This window comes from Heloderma suspectum, chromosome 5 (genome assembly GCF_057233095.1).
Source record: "Heloderma suspectum isolate Gila_16-S chromosome 5, 16-S_ref, whole genome shotgun sequence".
Lineage (NCBI taxonomy): Eukaryota > Metazoa > Chordata > Lepidosauria > Squamata > Helodermatidae > Heloderma > Heloderma suspectum.
The window spans coordinates 166,969,979-166,989,364 of NC_139462.1; the positions used below are offsets into that span (position 1 = coordinate 166,969,979).

The following is a 19,386-nucleotide window of genomic DNA, read 5'->3' on the forward strand; positions in this document are numbered from 1 at the left end:
ATGCTTTTTATCTCGCAACTTTACTGGGGCTTCTGCTTCCGGATTCTTTGTGGGATTCAGATCGGCCCTTTACATGCACTCCCCCCCCCCACACCTCGGAGATGTCCTTTCTCTGCACGTTCTGTATGTTTTATTATACAGTCACTAGATGGCACTGTAGTATAACTGTGGTTATAGTGCACCTCCGTAATTATACGGAGCGATTCAACCCACCATTTTAAAATAGTGCATTTTCTCCATGACAAATAAAGGCGCGGAAATGGTCACAAAGGACAGGAGAGGCCCTGGAGGTTGACGACGTTATGTACAGGACCTGCAAACTTCCGTGAGTAAGCAATCTCAATCGAAGGATGAAAGCCTGGAGTACAGAAGCCCCAATTGCTCCAGTAGTGGCTTCTGAATCACAATGAAGTGGGCAGGACTAACGTTGTCATTTGCTTGGTTCTTGTTGTACAAAAAGTGTTCCAGTACCTCACAGTGTTTTCCCTCAGACACAAAGAAAGTGGAAACTGCCTGAAAGAAGGCAGGCTGAGGGGAATGTCACAATAACCCTTTAACTTAGCTCTTACAACAGTATGTTACTCAAGGCTACAGAAGAAGCAAGCATCAGAGATCACACCAATATGAGGTTCCCACACCTCACTTTTCTAGGGTTTTAGTAATTGGGGGTGGGTGGGAGGGACTTATGAATGACATCCCTGCCAAAAACAAACCTTACCTTAAGAGCACCACAAAGCTCAACCGTATCAGCATCGTCCACCACGGTTATTCGGAAGTTTGGAGTCTGAAGAAGTTCTTTGAAGAGGAGGCCATTCTCCAAAATTTTACAGCCTGTTTTGGGGTGGGTGGGTGGAGAAACAGGAGAAAGGGAATGGCCAACTTTATTTTCCAAGTGAGAGAAGAAAAAGTGCTAGCTCTTCCCTGCAGCTTCATGTCTAGTTTTATATCCCTTAAAGTGCTATATTAATCTAGCATACCTCACTCTTCCTCCAAGGAATTCAAGGTGGACCTATCTAGTTTCACCCACAAAACAAGCCTCTGAGGGAGGCCAGGTTGAGATAGGGACTAAGCTTAGGGCAATCCAGTAAACTTCATGATGGAGCTGGGACGTGAATCCACTTCTTCCCGGTCTCACTCTAGTGACTAACCCAGAGCCGGGTTGGCTGTCAAAAAAATGTTCAGCAACATAGCCTTCTATGCACGTATTTGGCTATGGGATCTAAACTGAGATGAGCTGCACCGCATTGATGTCCTATAGGCCACTGACAACGAGCCCAAGGGAATTATCAACTGGGCCATAAGATAGCCACTATAATCAAGTAGCCCTTCATGTTGTGATCCAGTGGAGGCTGGTGGTGCCGATGTCGGCGGGGCAGCTCCTTTAGAGTTCTGACTGAAACCCAGAGCAGATTCATTGTCCCACTGACATCGCAGCCACTGGTCTCCACTGCTGTGATCCATTCCTGTTCTATATTAATAGTATTCCAGGCATGATCCCTGGGAAATTAATGAAGCTCAGCCGTGTATCCCCTCCCAGTAGATTGTATCCCCCATCTAATAAGCCATCTTATATCTTTAATCTCCCTTACAAAAAGAATCCAGTTAAAACAGCCTTCCCCAACCTCGTGCCCTCCAAGTGTTTTGGACGACAACTCCCAGTATTCCTGACCACTGGCCATGCTAGCTGGGACTGATGGCAGTTGAAGTCCAAAATATCTGGAGGGTACCTGTTTGAGGGAGGTTGAATTAAAAACTCAGCCAAACGGTACCCTAGCTAGATTTACAGCATGTCCCGGGCCCAAGTCAGCAACATCCTATTCATTCCTGTGACATGTGTTGGAGGCGAGGTGGAGTTCAAAACCAGATCTCTACCATTCTGTTCACAGGCCGAAACACAGAATCTATGCAGAAAACACACGGGACACTAACCTCCTTGGAGGGGATGAATAAAAGGGTAATAAATAAAACTGTACGTCCTAAGAAGGTTGAACCAGATGATTCTTCTGAATGTGTAGCTCAGCTCTATGCTGCCTATGTTCTGTGATCACATTTTCTTCCAATTTTGCATCAGTCATTTGCTGTCCCATGTTTATGTATTATAGTGTATTTGAAGACCATTAGAATATAAAGCAGGCCACCTTACTATTAGGTTGGTACCGAGCCAGCCAAGACCCTATATTTCATGCTTCAAAACATCTAGGAACATTAGTGGCCCAAACCCCCAAAGCAAGGACCCAACCACTTGCAAAGGATGTGCACTTAAGATGCACAGGAAAGGACCAAGGGTGTTTCTACATGAAGAAAAAAAATTGTAAAAACCCATATCCTTTCCGGAGCTTCCTGCTTTCAGTTTTTTTGCAGGATTAGGAAGGGCTTCTTTACACCGCAGCCATGTGGTTTGAACAGAGGAAGTGTCTTCCTCCCTCCCTGGCATGTGTGCAAAGGGTGGGAGAGGAGTCTCGTTTTCGTAGCTCAACTTCTGCTGTAATGTTTTCTCACAGCCCCAAGGAAACCTCTGACTTACTTCTGAGTAGAGATAACACCATGGTATGAGTCTGCAATCCTGGGCACACTTACTTGGGAGTACGCCGCATTGAACTCAGTGGGACTTACTTCTGAGTAGACATAAGATCACCCTGTAAGTGTGCAACCCTCGGCACATTTACTTGGGAGTAAGCCCATTGAACTTAATAGGGTGCTCTGAAACAACAGAGGACGTTGCTTCTGAGCTGGGTGGGTTGGGGGATCAGATGTGTCTCCCTTCACTGCAGGGAGGCATTTTACCTTCTTCCTCCAAACACAGAGGCAGGAGTTTGTCAGCAGGCGATTCTTGCCCTCGTGCCTGTCGAATCTGCTCGGGTCTCCTTCCCTACAACCCCGCTCCCATCCTCAATGCTTTCGTCATCCTGATCATGCCCCCAGCTACTGAAAACAAACGCCCACATCAGGCAGGCAGAGTGGTTTCTTCCGCTATGGGAAAATTTCACGTGGAGATCATGGTGTTCCTGTTCCATGGGCTGGGAAAAATACTACATTTTTTGCGTTTGTGGAGAAAACAGAATAGGCTGGGGGAAATGGTGGGAGACACCTTGGAGGGTAACGGCATCAACTAAAGAGCCCGCAAACTTCTGTGACGGAGCCATCTCAATAGTAGGATAAAAGCTCTGTGTGATGAACCCCCAAGGCACAATGGCACCCTTCCCACATGAGTATGTTGGAAAAATTGGGAAATTGTCCTTCCTTGCACCCAGGCCTCTACAAAACCCAAGCACCAGCCACAACACACAAGTCGATACCAGCCATTTCAGCTGCAGAAAAGGAATGCATGCAGAATTTGGAGGACCTAGTTAGTTATAAGACAGTCTGTCTTGGATTGCAATCCATACTCACTTACCTGGGAGTAAGCCCATTGAACTCAACAGTTTTTATTTCTGGGTAGATATGGATAGGACTGCACTGCTAACCATATACTTGATGAAATGTATGGTATTTATGGAAAGAGGCAGAGAAGTAAGAATGGAGACTGCAATCTCTTTGCCAGTGGTATTATCAAAGAGTACTGGGTTACTTACCCCTAAAAATGATTTGCACAGCCAAACTTTTGGTATTTTCAAAAGCGCTATACTTTGGGAAGTTATTTCTTAGAAACCAAGTGAGATATCTGCCATGAAGACTTAATAACGTTTGAACATTTCCTCTTCCCCCTCTCACCACGATATTTTTGCTGCTTGCATTTGCTACTGAGAATTCCAGCAATTAACAGTCCAGTCCTATACTATCCAGTCAATGGGACTTACTCTTGGGTAAGTGCGGATAGGCTTGCAGCCTCGCTATGAAAAGATGTAGGATCTCTTAATGACAACCCAACACGGGGATGGGGACATTTATCTAAAAGCAGCAGATTATTCATCCAAAGTACCTATTGTGGTTTCACAGAACTTCTCCGCAGCTACCTCGTTGGCAATGTTGGCTCCCATCAGCACGCTGATGTCTATTCCCATTTTCTCTCGGATGATATCAGAAATGAGTCTGAGTCCCTCAGGACCCTCATCTATTCCCTGCAGTAAACAGGAAAAGAAGTCAGTAGTCACGGTTGAGCAGAAGAGTGAGATAATTATCCTTGCTAGTGGATGGAATTATCCATATGTAGTGGGACACCCAGGAAGACCATTGTGATCTTGAGGAGAATAGCAATAGTGTTTTACAATCATTCTTCCCCACGCTTGCAGCTCTCTGCTTGAATCTCCCCTTTAATGTGCTCTTTACCAGCCTCTGGCATCGGTGAGAGAATTTATGGCTAGGTATACTCTTTGGGCCAGAGTTCATAAGATAATGCTGGGAAAGACTGAGGGCAAAAGGAGAAGGGGACGGCAGAGGATGAGATGGCTAGATAGCATCACCGATGCAATGAATATGGACTTGAGCACGCTCCGGGAGAGAGCGCAGGACAGGAAGGCCTGGCGTGCCATGGTCCATGGGGTCATGAAGAGTCGGACACGAATGAATGACTGAACAACAACAAGCTGTGGAGTGTAACAACATCTCGCCACTGATTCACATATATGACCTTGGCAGTGCGCATCAAATAAGGATGGTGCTAAGTCTGATTAGCATGTAGCCCCAAACGCAGGTGTGATTGATATATCATTAGTTAAGTAAGCATGAGTTAGCAAGTTACATTACAGCCTATGGAAGTAAACTAGTATAAAATCCCAAGAGGCCCCTTCACGGTGAACCTCTCCGTGGGCAGACAGCATGATGGCACCATGGTATGCTGGTCTGGGAGCATTGTCCATACTGATAAGGGGTTCCTCGGTACTGAAGGAACATAGGTTTCTGTGCTTGCCTTCCCCTTTCCTGTTGTTTTTTCTGTACCACCTTCCCTCTCCCTCTGAATAAAGTTTGTTTTGGAAAGGAATAGCTGGCTTGGTTCATTGCCTCCTTCAAATCGTAAACAAACCTTCTGCCCCTGGCAGAACACCTTGCTAGTGAATGGGCCTCTATATACCATTCACATTACACTGAATTCTTAAGACTGCAGTGATCACTATGCCACAGCCACACTATCCAGCCATGTTACCACTGTGATGTCTTAACGTGTACATCTTTCAGAACTCAAAACACTGGCCTAAGTATGAGATTTCTAGACTGCCATACAGCAAGACATTTCGCATCTCTCGGTCTCAGCTTCCTCCAAGCAAGAGGGTAATCACTGTTTAGAAGTAAGTGTGGAATACATTACACCACTCTGCAAAACGCTAACAGACCTGCATAAGTGTTCCAGGACTTGCTACATTTTACGGTCAGTGCATTTACTATGTGTTTGGCACCAAAGGACAAAACTTATAAGGGGTAGGGCAAAGTATTTTACTGTAGTATTATTTCAGCCAACAGGCTGGGAAAAAGTCCAAAATCAAGATGTTTTTACTGTAAATAATTTATACAGCTCCAGGAACCAACCACACCATGTACTTCAAGGCTAGGATCCACAGATGCCCATGTATAAACTTCTGGGTGTGCATGTAATGGCATGGTGGGGGGGGTGTGTGTCAATTTTTCTTTTGGTGGCAATTGCTGGTGTCTCAAGGGGTGCCACTTTGGAGAGTCACCTAACTTTACGGGGGAGGCAGAAGGCTTTTTATTGGGTGCTGCTACAGTGAGGAGGGAACTGAAAAGTCGCCATGTGGACACAGAATGCCACAGACAACACTTTGAATAATGGTCAAAAGGTCCAGGAAACTCAGGGCCAATGAGGGTGAAATTGTTCTGCATGTGCACATGCACACTAAGAGTTGTCTGAAGATACGTAATGTAGTTCCATCACTGGAGCTAAGCATGTATGGGCATAGCTAGGACATGGAGGGGCTGTGGCTCAGTGGATAGAGCACATGTTTTCCATGCAGAAGGTCACAGGTTCAATCCCCAGCATTGCCAGGTAGGGCTGGAAAAACTCCTGCCTGAACCCTGGAGAGCCGCTGCCAGTCAGTGTTGACAATACTGGGCTAGATGGACCAATGGTTTGACTCAGTATAAGGCTGCTTCCTATGTTCCTATAGATGGGACCAAGATCTGAACTCCATGTATGCTGATGTGAGCAACTTGGGAAAAGGAGGAAGGGAAGGATACACATGTACAGGATGTGAGCCAAGAACAGCAATAGGAAAGAAGCTGAGAAAAATATAGATGTGTCCTCTCTCTCTCTCCTTTAAATCCTTCAGAATTATTTTTATGCAACACCCTGTTGAATAATTCAGAGGATTCGTTTATAAACTAAAAAAAGAAAAAAAGTGTTTATTTATTGTACCTTAATGAGAGTTATACCAACAGCTTTCTTGGCCACACGCCCAGTGATCTCATCGCAGATTTTTTGAATGAACTGGTGGGGAATAACAAAAACCAACAAGTCCGCATCTTGTACAGCATCTTTCAGATCTGGGACAGCAACCTACAGAAAAATATTCAGAAAGAAGGGGAGAGATGAGGAACAAAAAAGTCTCTCTCAAGTCCCAGGGTTGAATTTTAAATGGATTCTTCATTTTGTCTGTTGAAAGTGTACATTTTACTTTAATGGCCCAAAACATAAAAGATATTAAACCAACCACATATGTTGGGCCAAATATTCCAGGGTGCCTTTTTGTTGGCTTCTACCATCCTCCTGGAATTGCATAGATTAGCATAGTTAATAATTTATTCAGCCAAGAAACTAATATCCACATATTCAACTGACAGGAACAGCAAACTGCAAGTAGACAGGCATAAGCACATTTGGAACATATTCCTACCCAATGCAGCCTAGCAAAATAAAGTTTCTGGTCATTCTGCTTTTAAGAGGAAGACAAAATAAAAAGCCGCATTTTGTGCCTAGAAATATATAATACTTCTTGCAGATACTAAGGGCATCTCTACACCAGCCTAAAATCCTGCATTTAAAATGGAGCTTTCTGCTTCCATTTTAAATGCAGGATCACAACGACTCCCTTTTGCGTGTGCTTCCTTTCTCCCCACCCCCTTCCCTCCTACTCCCCATATCCAAGTCTTCCATTATCTTTCATTGATCTTGCTCCTCTTCTTGCCATTTTTCCTCTTTTCACGGAGGAAACTGAAGTGGAACACAGCGGGGGTAATTTGATAGCTCATTATCTGTGATCTATTTAAAATTGAAACAAAGGGCGTTTAGTGCAGGAGACGTCTTGGATGATCACGGCGTCATTCATGTAAAGAGCCCACAAACTTCCGTGAAGGAGCAATCTCAATTGCAGGATAAAAGCTCCGTGTGAAGAAAACCTAATTGGCTACTAATCTTGTGTGGGTTGGATCCAGAGGTGCAGGAGTGGCATTCCACTCAAGGGGCTGGATACAGGATCTGCCTTCTGCGAGAGGAAGGAGTTTTCTGCAAGACAAGGGCTCCACTTGTGGAAGATCCCTCCACCCAGTTTTGGGGGATCCCCCTCCCTCACATAGCACAGCTCATCCCATCCCATTCAGCAGGGTCTCTTAACTCCCTGTGTAACATTTTCAGGGGGCTGGAGTGGCTGCCATGGGAAAGAGGGGGTGAGGAAGTCCACTTCTGTCAGTGCAGCTGATCCAAAGTGAATCTGGATCTAACCCAAGGAATAGGAGAATTCTGGCTCCCCTACTCCCCACAGTCCCTGAACATCTACTAAGAAAAGTGTAGGAGGCAGTGCAGGGTGGGGGGAATCTCCTCCCATTCATGGAAGCCTCTGCTAGATTCAAAGTCCCCTCTGAAAATAAAAAAGCGCCTTCCATTCAGATTCCACTTTTGGGGAAGAGTAACAACTATACTTTTGGAATTTGACAAAGTATAAGTGTGAATGAAAACGATGTTCTTTTGTTTTACCTCTAAGACGATATCCCTTTCCTCCCCACACCATTCTAACAACTAAGGCAAGAGCAAGATGGGAAGGAGTTTGTTAGCTGGATCCAACACCTTGTGCATGACCAGTGGCACTGTTTACTGCATTGAACTGAAGGGCAGATACACTGATGCCAGATTAGAAACTGCCGTAACAGTCTCCTTGGTTTCAAAAACTGTTCGCCATGTGGCACTGGGTGGAGGGGCTATTTGAGAAATTCAAGCCCAAATGGGACATGCTGAATTAGATGTGCTGTACTTTGGACCTTGGCTGATTCCAGACCTTACCACATTTTCTGGTAGGCTGTATCCAGGGAGATACTTTACATTCTCATGGTCATTATTTATGATATCTGTCAATTTTCTTCCATTAATGGTTTCTTCAAAAACCCACATTTTCACTGTAGAGGCAAACTTCTGCAGTGTTTTTACATTATTGCCTATTATTTTAGCCACAGCAGATCCCCTGTAAAGAAAAGAGAGAAACAGAAAAGAATTACGCCTTAGCAAATATGCCAGGTTAAGACTGAGGAAGCAAGTTCAGGTTTAAACAGTCAGGCAATGAATCCATCTACTTTTTAAAAAAATTCTAAAATCAAGGGATACCAGTGAAAGAGAAATGCAACTATGGCTGTTCATTTAAGCTGTTTTCTGTCAGTCACATGCAGTTCGAATTCTGTTAGGAGCACATGGGGTTGGATTCAGACTACCGTAGACATGCTTTTAGTCCCATTGAAATCAATGGACCAAGCTTGTAGTGGTTTTCTCAAGTCGCATTGATTTCAATGGGCCTTTGATTTTTAAAAAATGTATATTGTGCTTCCCCTGCCAAAACCCCCCCTCAAAACAGCTTACAACAATAAAATATGCATACAAGAAAACCAAATCCACAAAATTCAGTAATCATCAGAAAATACCAGCATCATAGAACACCCCCTCTCCCGCAAAAAAAACAGCCAAAACCAGGAACTCATAATCCAAAAAAACCAAAGACACAGAAAAAAATATTATCATATTCGTAACAAGGAGAGAAATTCTTTTCAGCTGAAGGCCTTCCTAAACACTCAGGTTTTGGCCAAACACCTAAACCAACTTTCTTCAACCTGGCGCCTTCCGGATGTTTTGGACTAAAACTCTCAGTATTCTTGACCATTGCCTGTGATAGCTAGGGCTGTTGGGGGAGTAAGTCCAGAATATCTGGTGCCATGTTGTGGAAGGCTGCCCAAAGCCATAAAGGAGAAAACTGCAGGCAGCACTCTAGTCTCCCTTGTGCCTGCTGAGTGCCCAAGCTGCACCCCCAAAGTTCTTCCTGACACCAATTTGCAGTGCCACTGATTTCACTGCAACCGAATGTTGCAGACTGCTGCTGGGATCCTCCTTGGGCCTTCCTGGAGAGGATAATGCTGTAGCAGGCCACATTGTCTGTGGTCGGCCCTCTGAACATGGCTGCTAGAACATCTGCTGTGTGGTGGCGATGGTGGCAAGGATTCTGTCAGTGTGTGTGAAGCGGGGAAAGTGTGTGTGCATGCATATGCAACTAAGGGTGTTTCTCCGCCCATAGCTCCTTCATCTTAACTGCTGGTTCAGCCTCATTCAGCCCACAGAATCATAGAATAGTAGGGTTGGAAGGGGCCTACAAGGCCATCGAGTCCAACCCCCTGCTCAATGCAGGAATCCAGCTCAGAGCATCCCTGACAGATGGCTGTCCATCCTCGTCTTGAACGCCTCCACTGTGGGAGAGCCCACCACCTCCCTAGGTAATTGGTTCCATTGTTGTATTGCTCTAACAGTCAGGAAGTTTTTCCTGATGTTCAGCCGGAAACTGGCTTCCTGTAACTTGATCCCATTATTCCGTGTCCTGCACTCTGGGATGATCGAGAAGAGATCCTGGCCTTCCTCTCTGTGACAACCTTCAAGTATTTGAAGAGTGCTATCATATCTCCCCTCAGTCTTCTCTTCTCAAGGCTAAACATGCCCAGTTCTTCCAGTCTCTCCTCATAGGGCTTTGTTTCCAGTCCCCTGATCATCTTTGTTGCCCTCCTCTGAACCCTCTCCAGCTTGTCTGCATCCTTCTTAAACTGTGGTACCCAGAACTCCAGATGAGGCCCAACCAGTGCTGAGTAGAGGGGAACTAGTACTTCCCGGGATTTGGAAGCTATGCTTCTATTAATGCAGCCCAAAATAGCATTTGCCTTTTTTGCAGCCACATCACATTATTGGCTCATATTCAACTTGTGATCAACAACAATTCCAAGATGCATCTTGCTTGTAGTGTTGTTGAGCCACATATCCCCCATCTTGTAACTGTTCATTCGGTTTCTTTTTCCTAGGTGCAGAACTTGGCATTTATCCCTATTAAATGTTATTCTGTTGTTTTCTGCCCAGCACTCCAGTCTATCAAGATCACCCTGAATTTTGTTTCTGTCCAAACTATTAGCTATCCCCCCCAATTTGGTGTCATCTGCAAATTTGATCAGCATTCCCGGCACCTCCTCCTCCAAGTCATTAATAAAAATGTTGAAGAGCACTGGGCCCAGGACTGAGCCCTGCAGTACCCCACTCGTTACCTCTCCTCTGTTTGAGAAGATCCCGTTGATAAGCACTCTTTGACTCCGATTCTGTAGCCAACTATGGATCCACTGGATCATTGTTTCATCTAGCCCACTTTGAGCTAGTTTGCTCATCAGGATATCATGGGGCACTTTGTCGAAAGCTTTGATGAAATGGAGGTATATTATGTCCACAGCATTCCCACAGTCCACAAGGGAGGTTACTTGATCAAAAAATGATTTGTTCTTGACAAATCAAATTTGGCAGGATTTGTTCTTGACAAATCCATGTTGGCTTCAAGTAATCACTGCATTGTTTTCAAGGTGCTTCCAGATGGATTGCTTTATCATCTGCTCCAGAATTTTCCCAGGGATTGATGTCAGACTGACTGGACTGTAGTTCCCAGGTTCCTCCTTTTTACCCTTTTTGAAGATAGGGACAACATTAGCCCTCCTCCAGTCATCTGGCACTTCACCCATCCTCCATGATTTCTCAAAGAGAATAGACAGCGGTTCTGAGAGTTCTTCTGCCAGTTCCTTTATTACTCTAGGGTGCAGTTCATCTGGCCCTGGAGATTTGAACTCATTCAAAGTAATTAGGTGTTCCTTGAACATATGCCTATCGATCTCAAGCTGCAATCCTGCCCCTTCAGCCTGTACTTTGCTTTTGCCAGAGGGGTCATAGACCCTCTTTTGGGAGAAGACTGAGCCAAAGTAGGAATTGAGCACTTCTGCCTTTTCCTTGTCATCTGTTGCCATCCTTATTTAATAGCTGAACCACCATTTCTTTCCTCTGCCTTTTACTATGCACGTAGCTGAAGAAAGCTTTTTTGTTGCTTTTAGCATCCCTTGCTAACCTCAGCTCGTTCTCAGCTTTAGTCTTCCTGACGCCATCCCTGCAATTCTGTGCTACCTGCCTGTACTCTTCCTTTGTTGCTTGGCCTTCTCTCCACTTCGTATATGTGTACTTTTTTGTTTTCAGGTCATCTCTAAGCTTTTTGTGAAGCCATGTTGTCTTCCACCTTTTTTTCTTGCTGGAATGGTTTGTAATTGTGCCTTGAGAATTTCCTTTTTTACAAACTCCCACCCATCTTGGACTCCTTGTCTCGTTAGAGTCACTTGCCATGAGACCTTACTTATCATTGTTCTGAGTTTATTAAAATCAGCTTTCCTAAAATCCAGGGTACGCGTTTGGCTACACTCAGCATTTGCTTCCCTTAGAACCAAGAACTCAAGTATAACATGGTCGCTTTCCCCCAGAGTTCCTGTAACTGCTACTTTATCCACTAAGTCAACTTAGAGGGTGAACGCCTCCCTTGAGGACGGAGTGATGCTATCAACCCTCAAGGAGGCAGTGATAAGACCGCTCTTAAAGAAGCCCTCCTTGGATCCCCGAGTTCTGAACAACTTTCGCCCAGTCTCGAAGCTGCCAGTTTTGGGCAAGGTGATTGAGTGGGTGGTGGCGATGCAGTTGAAGGCACACTTGGAAGAAACCGATTATCTAGACCCATTTCAGTTGGGCTTCAGGCCTGGGCATGGGACGGAAATGGCTTTGGTTGCCTTGCTGGATGATATGAGGAGGGTTCTGGATAGGGGTGAATGCTCCTTCCTTGTTCTCCTCGACCTCTCAGCAGCTTTTGATACCATTGACCACAGTATCCTCCTGGCCCGCCTGGAGGGGTTGGGCATTGGAGACACCGTTTTGCGGTGGTTCTGGTCCTTCCTCTCCGGCAGGTACCAGAAGGTAGCACTGGGAGAGGAGGTTTCGGACCCGTGGCCACCCACTTGTGGGGTGCCACAGGGTTCCATCCTCTCCCCGATACTATTTAACATCTATGTGAAGCCTCTGGGGGCTATCATCAGGACGTTTGGGTTGGAGTGTCATCAATATGCGGATGACACACAGCTCTACCTCTTGTTCAAATCTTCACCAAGGTTGGCCGTAGAATCCCTATCCAAATGTCTGGAGACGGTGAGTGGCTGGATGGGGAGGAATAAGCTGAAGCTGAACCTTGACAAGACCGAAGTACTTTTGGTGGGAGACAAGAGGAGGCTGGGGGATGTTGACCTGGTGTTGAATGGGGTACGGCTACCCTTGAAAGACCAGGTCCGCAGCCTGGGGGTCATTTTGGACTCCCAGCTGTCCATGGAGGCTCAGGTGTCAGCTGAGCCAGACAGCGCTGTATCAACTCCATCTGATACGGTGGCTGCGCCCCTTCCTTCCTGACCACCTGCTCCCATCGGTAGTACATGCCCTGGTCTCCTCTCGTTTAGACTACTGTAATGCGCTCTATGTGGGGTTACCCTTGAAGATGGTTCGGAAGCTGCAGCTGGTACAGAACGCGGTGGCTCGCCTGATTAAAGGCAGCTGCCTGCGAGATCACAGCATTCCAGTGCTGAAGGAGTTGCACTGGTTACCAGTTGTTTTCTGGAACAAATTCAAGGTGTTGGTTTTGACCTTTAAAACCCTATATGGTTCCGGCCCAGCCTATCTTAAGGAGCGCCTCCAGCAGCACCAGACAGGCCGCTTAACAAGATCAGCCTCAGATGGCCTTCTCTCTGTCCCATCAGCCAGGACAGCTAGACTGGTGGGGATGAGGGAGAGGGCCTTTTCTGTGGTGGCCCCCACTCTGTGGAACTCCCTCCCTAGGGAACTCCGCCATGCCCCCTCTTTAATGAGCTTCCGCCGTGCATTAAAAACGTGGTTGTTCAGGCAGGCATTTGGGGTAGGTTAGGGTATTTTAGAAAATGTTTTTATTGTAGAATGTTATTGTTTTAAACTGTTTTATTATATGCTTTGTACATCGTCCAGAGTAGCTGGGTGACCAGCCAGATGGGCGATTAATACATTTAATAAATAAATAAATAAATAAATAAATAAATAAATAAATAAATCTCTGTTGGTTAGAATCAAGTCAAGGATAGCTAATACTCTAGTTCCTTCCTCTGCTTTCTGTAGGAGGAAGTTATCTGACACACAAGGCAGGAATTTCCTGGAGGGGCCATGTTTTGCAGAATTTGTCCCCCAACAAATATCGAGGAAATTGAAGTCCCCCATTACTACTACATCATGTTTCCTTGAAACATTGGCTATTTGCTTTTCAAAACTTTCATCCTCATCTTCCTCTTGACTGGGTGGCTGGTAGTAGACTCTGACCACCATGTTCCTTTTATTCTTTGCTCCATTATTTTGATCCAGATGCTCTCTATGGGGCTACCAAGCCCATCCTCCTGTATTTCTGTGCAGAGATACGTATTTTTCACATACAGTGCAACCCCATCTCCCTTTCTGTTCCTCTTGTTCTTTTTGAAAAAATTATATCCTTCAATTGCTGTATTCCAGTCATGACAGACATACAATCAAGTCTCAGTTATACCTATCAAGTCATAATTTCCCTCCTGTATTAAGAGTTCAAGTTCGTTCTGTTTGTTTCCCATACTCTGGGCATTAGTATACAGACATCAAAGACCATGAGCTTCATGGTCTGGGTTTCTTCCTACATGTGGCTGAAGACTATTATTGTTGTTGTTCAGTCTTTAAGTCATGTCCGACTCTTCGTGACCCCATGGACCAGAGCACGCCAGGCCTTCCTGTCCTGCGCTCTCTCCCCGAGTGTGCTCAAATTCATATTCATTGCATCGGTGATGCTATCTAGCCATCTCATCCTCTGCTGTCCCCTTCTCCTTTTGCCTTCAATCTTTCCCAGCATTAGGGTCTTTTCCAGTGACTTTTCTCTTCACATTAGGTGGCCAAAATATTTGAGCTTCAGCTTCAGTATCTGTCCTTCCAATGAGCAGCCAGGGTTGATTTCCTTTAGGATTGACTGATTTGACATCCTTGCAGTCCTGGGACTGGTAAGTGTCTTCTCCAGCACCACAGTTCGAAAGCATCAATTCTTCGGCGCTCAGCCTTCCTTATAGTCCAGCTCTCACAGCCATACGTTACTACTGGGAAAACCATAGCTTTGATTAGACAGACCTTTGTTGGCAAGGTGATGTCTGTGCTTCTTACTATGCTGTCTAGGTTGGCCATAGCTTTCCCCCCAAGGAGCAAGCGCCTTTTAATTTCATGGCTACAGTCACCGTCTGCGGTGATCTTGGAGCCCAAGAAAATAAAATCTGTCACTGCTTCCATTTCTTCCCCTTCCATATGCCAGGAAGTGATGGGGCCAGTTGCCATGATCTTAGTTTTTTTAATGTTGAGTTTCAAACCAGCTTTTGCACTCTCCACTTTCACCCTCAACAAGAGGCTCTTTAGATCCTCTTCGCTTTCTGCCATTAGGGTGGTATCGTCTGCGTATCTGAGCTTGTTGATAATTCTCCCAGCAATCTTAATTCCGACCTGTGATTCATCCAACCCAGCGTTTCTCATGATGTACTCTGCATATAAGTTAAATAAGCAGGGTGACAATATGCAGCCTTGTCGTACTCCTTTCCCAATTTGGAACCAATCAGTTGTTCCATGTCCGGTTCTTACTGTTGCTTCTTGACCCTCGTACAGGTTTCTCAGGAGACAGGTAAGGTGGTCTGGTACTCCCATCTCTTTAAGAATTTGCCACAGTTTGTTGTGATCCACACAATCAAAGGCTTTAGCGTAGTCAATGAAGCAGAAATAGACGTTTTCTGGAATTCTCTTGCTTTCTCCATGATCCAGCGAATGTTGGCGATTTGATCTCTAGTTCCTCTGCCTCTTCGGAACCCAGCTTGTACTTCCGGTAGTTCTCGGTTCACATACTGCTGAAGCCTAGCTTGTAGGATTTTGAGCATAACCTTGCTGGCATGTGAAATGAGCGCAATTGTACGGTAGTTTGAACACTCTTTGGCATTGCCCTTCTTTGGAATTGGAATGTAAACTGACCTTTTCCAGTCTTGTGGCCACTGCTGAGTGTTCCAAATTTGTTGGCATATTGAGTGCAGCACTTTAACAGCATCATCGTTTAGGATTTTAAATAGCTCGGCTGGAATACTGTCATCTCCGCTAGCTTTGTTGTTACTAATGCTTCCTAAGGCCCACTTGACTTCACTCTCGAGGATGTTCGGCTCAAGTTCAGTGACCACACTATCATGGCTATCAGGGACATTCAGATCTTTCCTGTATAGTTCTTCTGTGTATTCTTTCCACCTCTTCTTAATTTCATCTGCTTCTGTTAGGTCCCTGCCTTCTTTGCCCTTTATCATGCCCATCTTTGCACAAAATGTTCCCTTGAGATCTCCGATTTTCTTGAAGAGATCTCTAGTCTTTCCCATTCTATTGTTTTCCTCGATTTCTTTGCATTGTTCATTTAAGAAGGCCTTCTTGTCTCTCCTTGCTATTCTCTGGAACTCTGCATTCAGTTGGATATATCTTCCCCTTTCTCCCTTGCTTTTCGCTTCCCTTCTTTCCTCAGCTACTTGTAAAGCCTCCTCAGACAGCCACTTGGCTTTCTTGCATTTCTTTTTCTTTGGGATGGATTTAGTTGCTGCCTCCTGAACAATGTTACAGACCTCCGTCCATAGTTCCTCAGGTACTCTGTCTATCAGGTCTCATCCCTTAAATCTATTCCTCACCTCCACTGTATATTCATAAGGGATATCATTTAGGTCATACCTGAATGGTTTAGTGGTTTTCCCGACGTTCTTCAATTGAAGCCGAAATTTTGCGACAAGAAGCTCATGATCTGAGCCACAGTCAGCTCCAGGTCTTGTTTTTACTGACTGTATGGAGCTTCTCCATCTTTGGCTGCAAAGGACATAATCAATCTGATTTCGATACTGACCATCTGGTGATGTCCATGTGTAGAGTCGCCTCTTGTGCTGTTGGAAAAGAGTGTTTGCTATGATCAGCATGTTCTCTTGGCAAAACTCTATTAGCCTTTGTCCTGCTTCATTTTGTACACCAAGGCCATGCTTGCCTGTTATCACGGTGATTTCTTGACTTCCTGCTTTGGCATTCCAATCCCCTATGATGAAAAGGACATCTTTTTTTGGTGTTAGTTCTAGAAGGTGTTGTAGGTCTTCATAGAACCGATCAGCCTCAGCTTCTTCGGCATCAGTGGTTGGGGCATAGACTTGAATTACTGTGATGTTGAATGGTTTGCCTTGGATTCGTACTGAGATCATTCTATCGTTTTTAAGATTGTACCCCAGTACTGCTTTTCCCACCCTTTTGTTGACTATGAGTGCTATTCCATTTCTTCTCAGGGATTCTTGTCCACAGTAGTAGATATGATGGTCACCTGAATTAAATTCGCCCATGCCTGTCCATTTTAGTTCGCTGATTCCCAAGATGTCGATGTTCAGTCTTGCCATCTCATGTTTGACCACCTCCAGCTTACCTTGATTCATTGATCTTACATTCCAGGTTCCTAAACAATATTGTTCTTTACAGCATCAGACTTTCTTTTCACCACCAGACACATCGACAGCTGAGTGTCCTTTCGGCTTTGGCCCAGCCGCTTCACTCTTTCTGGCGCTACTTGGAAATACCCTCTGCTCTTCCCCAGTAGTATATTGGACACCTTCCGACCTGAGGGGCTCATCTTCCAGCGTCCTATCTTTTAGCCTTGTGATACGTTCCATTGGGTTTTCTTGGCAAGAATACTGGAGTGGGTAGCCATTTCCTTCTCCAGTGGATCACATTTTGTCAGAACTCTCCACCATGACCTGTCCATCTTGGGTGGCCCTGCACGGCGTAGCTTATGGCTTCACTGAGTTACGCAAGCCCCTTTGCCTCAACAAGGCAGTGATCCATGAAGGGGCTGAAGACTATTATTGGGTGCTATTAGAGCTATTCTCTCCTTTGCGGCGCATGAGCCTTCGTCCATTGTTACCCTCAACTTTACGTCTCCCTTCCCCATGGGATTCAGTTTAAAACCCTCCTGATGAGGTTCTTCATGTTGTGGCCAAACACATTCTTCCCAGGCTTTGTGAGGTGCAACCCGTCCCTTGCCAACAGTTTCCAGACACTAGTTCAAGAGGTCAACAGCCTTCCTGGAACAAGCAGGACTTCTCCACACCAGGCTTTTTATCCCACAACTCTACTGGGGTTTTGGCTTCTGGATTCTTGCAGGATTAAGCTTGGCTCCTTCACACGCAATTCCTTTTTTCCCCCCCTTGGGATTGCCTTTATCTGTAAGTTCTATATGTTTCTTTATACAGCCACTAGATGGCACTGCTTTTATAGTGCAACTCCATCATTACACACCTAGATTCGAATCAATCATTTTTTAAATACCTCATTATCCCTGTTGCAAATAAAGCCACAGAAATGGTCACAAACCATGGGAGAGGCCCTGGATGGTGACAACGTCCTGTAAAGGACCTACAAACTTCCATAATTAACCAGTCTCGATCACAGGATAAAAGCCCCATGTAGAGAAGCCCATAGATAGAAAAGAGAGGTAGAGCCAAGTGTCATCCAGATACTAATGACACTTCAGCCCAAACCTTTGGATGACTTCCCCCAGTGTTTTCATGTAGGTGTTAAAAAAATTAAGGTGTCATGTCCTACCTGGAGGAGGATTCGTCTGAGGAAGAAGAGGAGGAGGAGAGCCAACACAATGGGCCCCAGCCAGAGCTAAGAAAGGAACAGGAGGCCTTGGCTGACACTCCTCCCCTGGAAACATTACAGGAGCAACTTGGCCCCTCTAGAATAGTTCCTGAATTCCCCCACATGCTGGAAGCAGAGCCTGAGATAATCCATCCCTTTGAATGAGGTAGAATCAGACACGAGTGGCAAAAGAACAAAAGGAAGTCACAGCATGGGGCCTCCCTTAAAAGCAACACGCTGACCTAATTAGCCAGTTGTACTGATTAATGACCACCTATAAATCAGCCCAGCCGACGCCAGCTCTCTGCTGCGAACAACAGTGCCTTAACCTCAGCATTGCATTTCAAGACACCAGACCTGCCAGGCTCCTAGACCCTCGGTTACCCACCTGCACGACGCTTTCTGTCATCCCTTGACTGGCCTTGACACTTGATAAAACTGACACTTGTGAAATGACCTTTGGACTGCTCTGACCTCGACTCTGCCTGTGCCTGCAAAACCTCCTTGGAATTCCTGTGCATGACCCTGGACTGAACTGGTTGCTCTCTCACTGCTACTCCTGGGACTATCTGCGCCTTGCCCAAGGCCCTTGCCAGTGCTGAAACGGGACAGAAGGACAGAATAGACTCCTGAGGCACCCTGTAAGCCAGGGGAGCAGAATCTGTAGCCTGTGGGCCACATGCCCCCCCACCCGGCTTTAACTGCAGCCATCCACAGGTGCCCTACCCTGGCCTACTCATGCCACCAAATGCCCAGCAAAGAAACAGCAATTGTATCAGGGTAGCTAGGAGGGGTGATGGAGAATGTTCTTCACCTCCTCCCCTAAAAATGCTCCTAAGATTACCCTAGCAGCAGCAAGGAAAGAGCACTCCATATCGGGATTGCTGGGTGTATTGTAGGGCAATATACTGGGATGTGTGTCCACATGTCTGTGTGTGTGTGTGTGAGTGTGTGTGTGTACATATGTATGTGTATATATATGTATGTATGTGTGCGTGTGGCCCCCGACCCCAGAGCCAGCATCACATCAAAAAACTTGTGCACCTCTGCCATAAACCTATGGCCATGGGGTGGAACAGAAGCTCCGCAGAACCACTTTCTAAGACTGATTCTCCAGGAAGGACCAGAACCACCATAGCACCAGGTCAACCAACCAACCATGTCAACAAATGGTCCAGAAGGATACCATGGTTAATAGTGTCAAAAGACACCCAGAAGTCCAGAAGAACCAATAAGGTTGCACTCCCCTCATCTATTACCCAGCGTTAAGCCATTCACCAGAGCAACCAAGGCTGTTTCTGTCCCAGAACTGGAGCTGAAACAAGATTGGAATGGATCCAAATAACCAGATCCTCCAACACTACCTGGAGCTGAGCAGCCACCACTTGGATTATTAAGGGTGCAATCCTACGCATGTTTAGACAGAGAAAAGGTCT

General features: G+C 45.6%; 1 protein-coding gene across 1 annotated transcript in view; it reads right to left on the reverse strand.

The window, feature by feature from the left end:
• The window catches only part of GPD1L (glycerol-3-phosphate dehydrogenase 1 like), a 40,973-nt gene that overhangs the window by 14,181 nt on the left and 7,406 nt on the right, over positions 1–19,386 (reverse strand). The window contains exons 2-5 of the mRNA XM_084858266.1: positions 8,162–8,339; positions 6,305–6,445; positions 3,920–4,058; positions 719–831 (exon numbers count right to left, since the gene is read on the reverse strand). Coding sequence (XP_084714392.1) covers positions 719–831; positions 3,920–4,058; positions 6,305–6,445; positions 8,162–8,339 — 571 coding nt within the window. The remainder of the gene's footprint in view (positions 1–718; positions 832–3,919; positions 4,059–6,304; positions 6,446–8,161; positions 8,340–19,386) is intronic.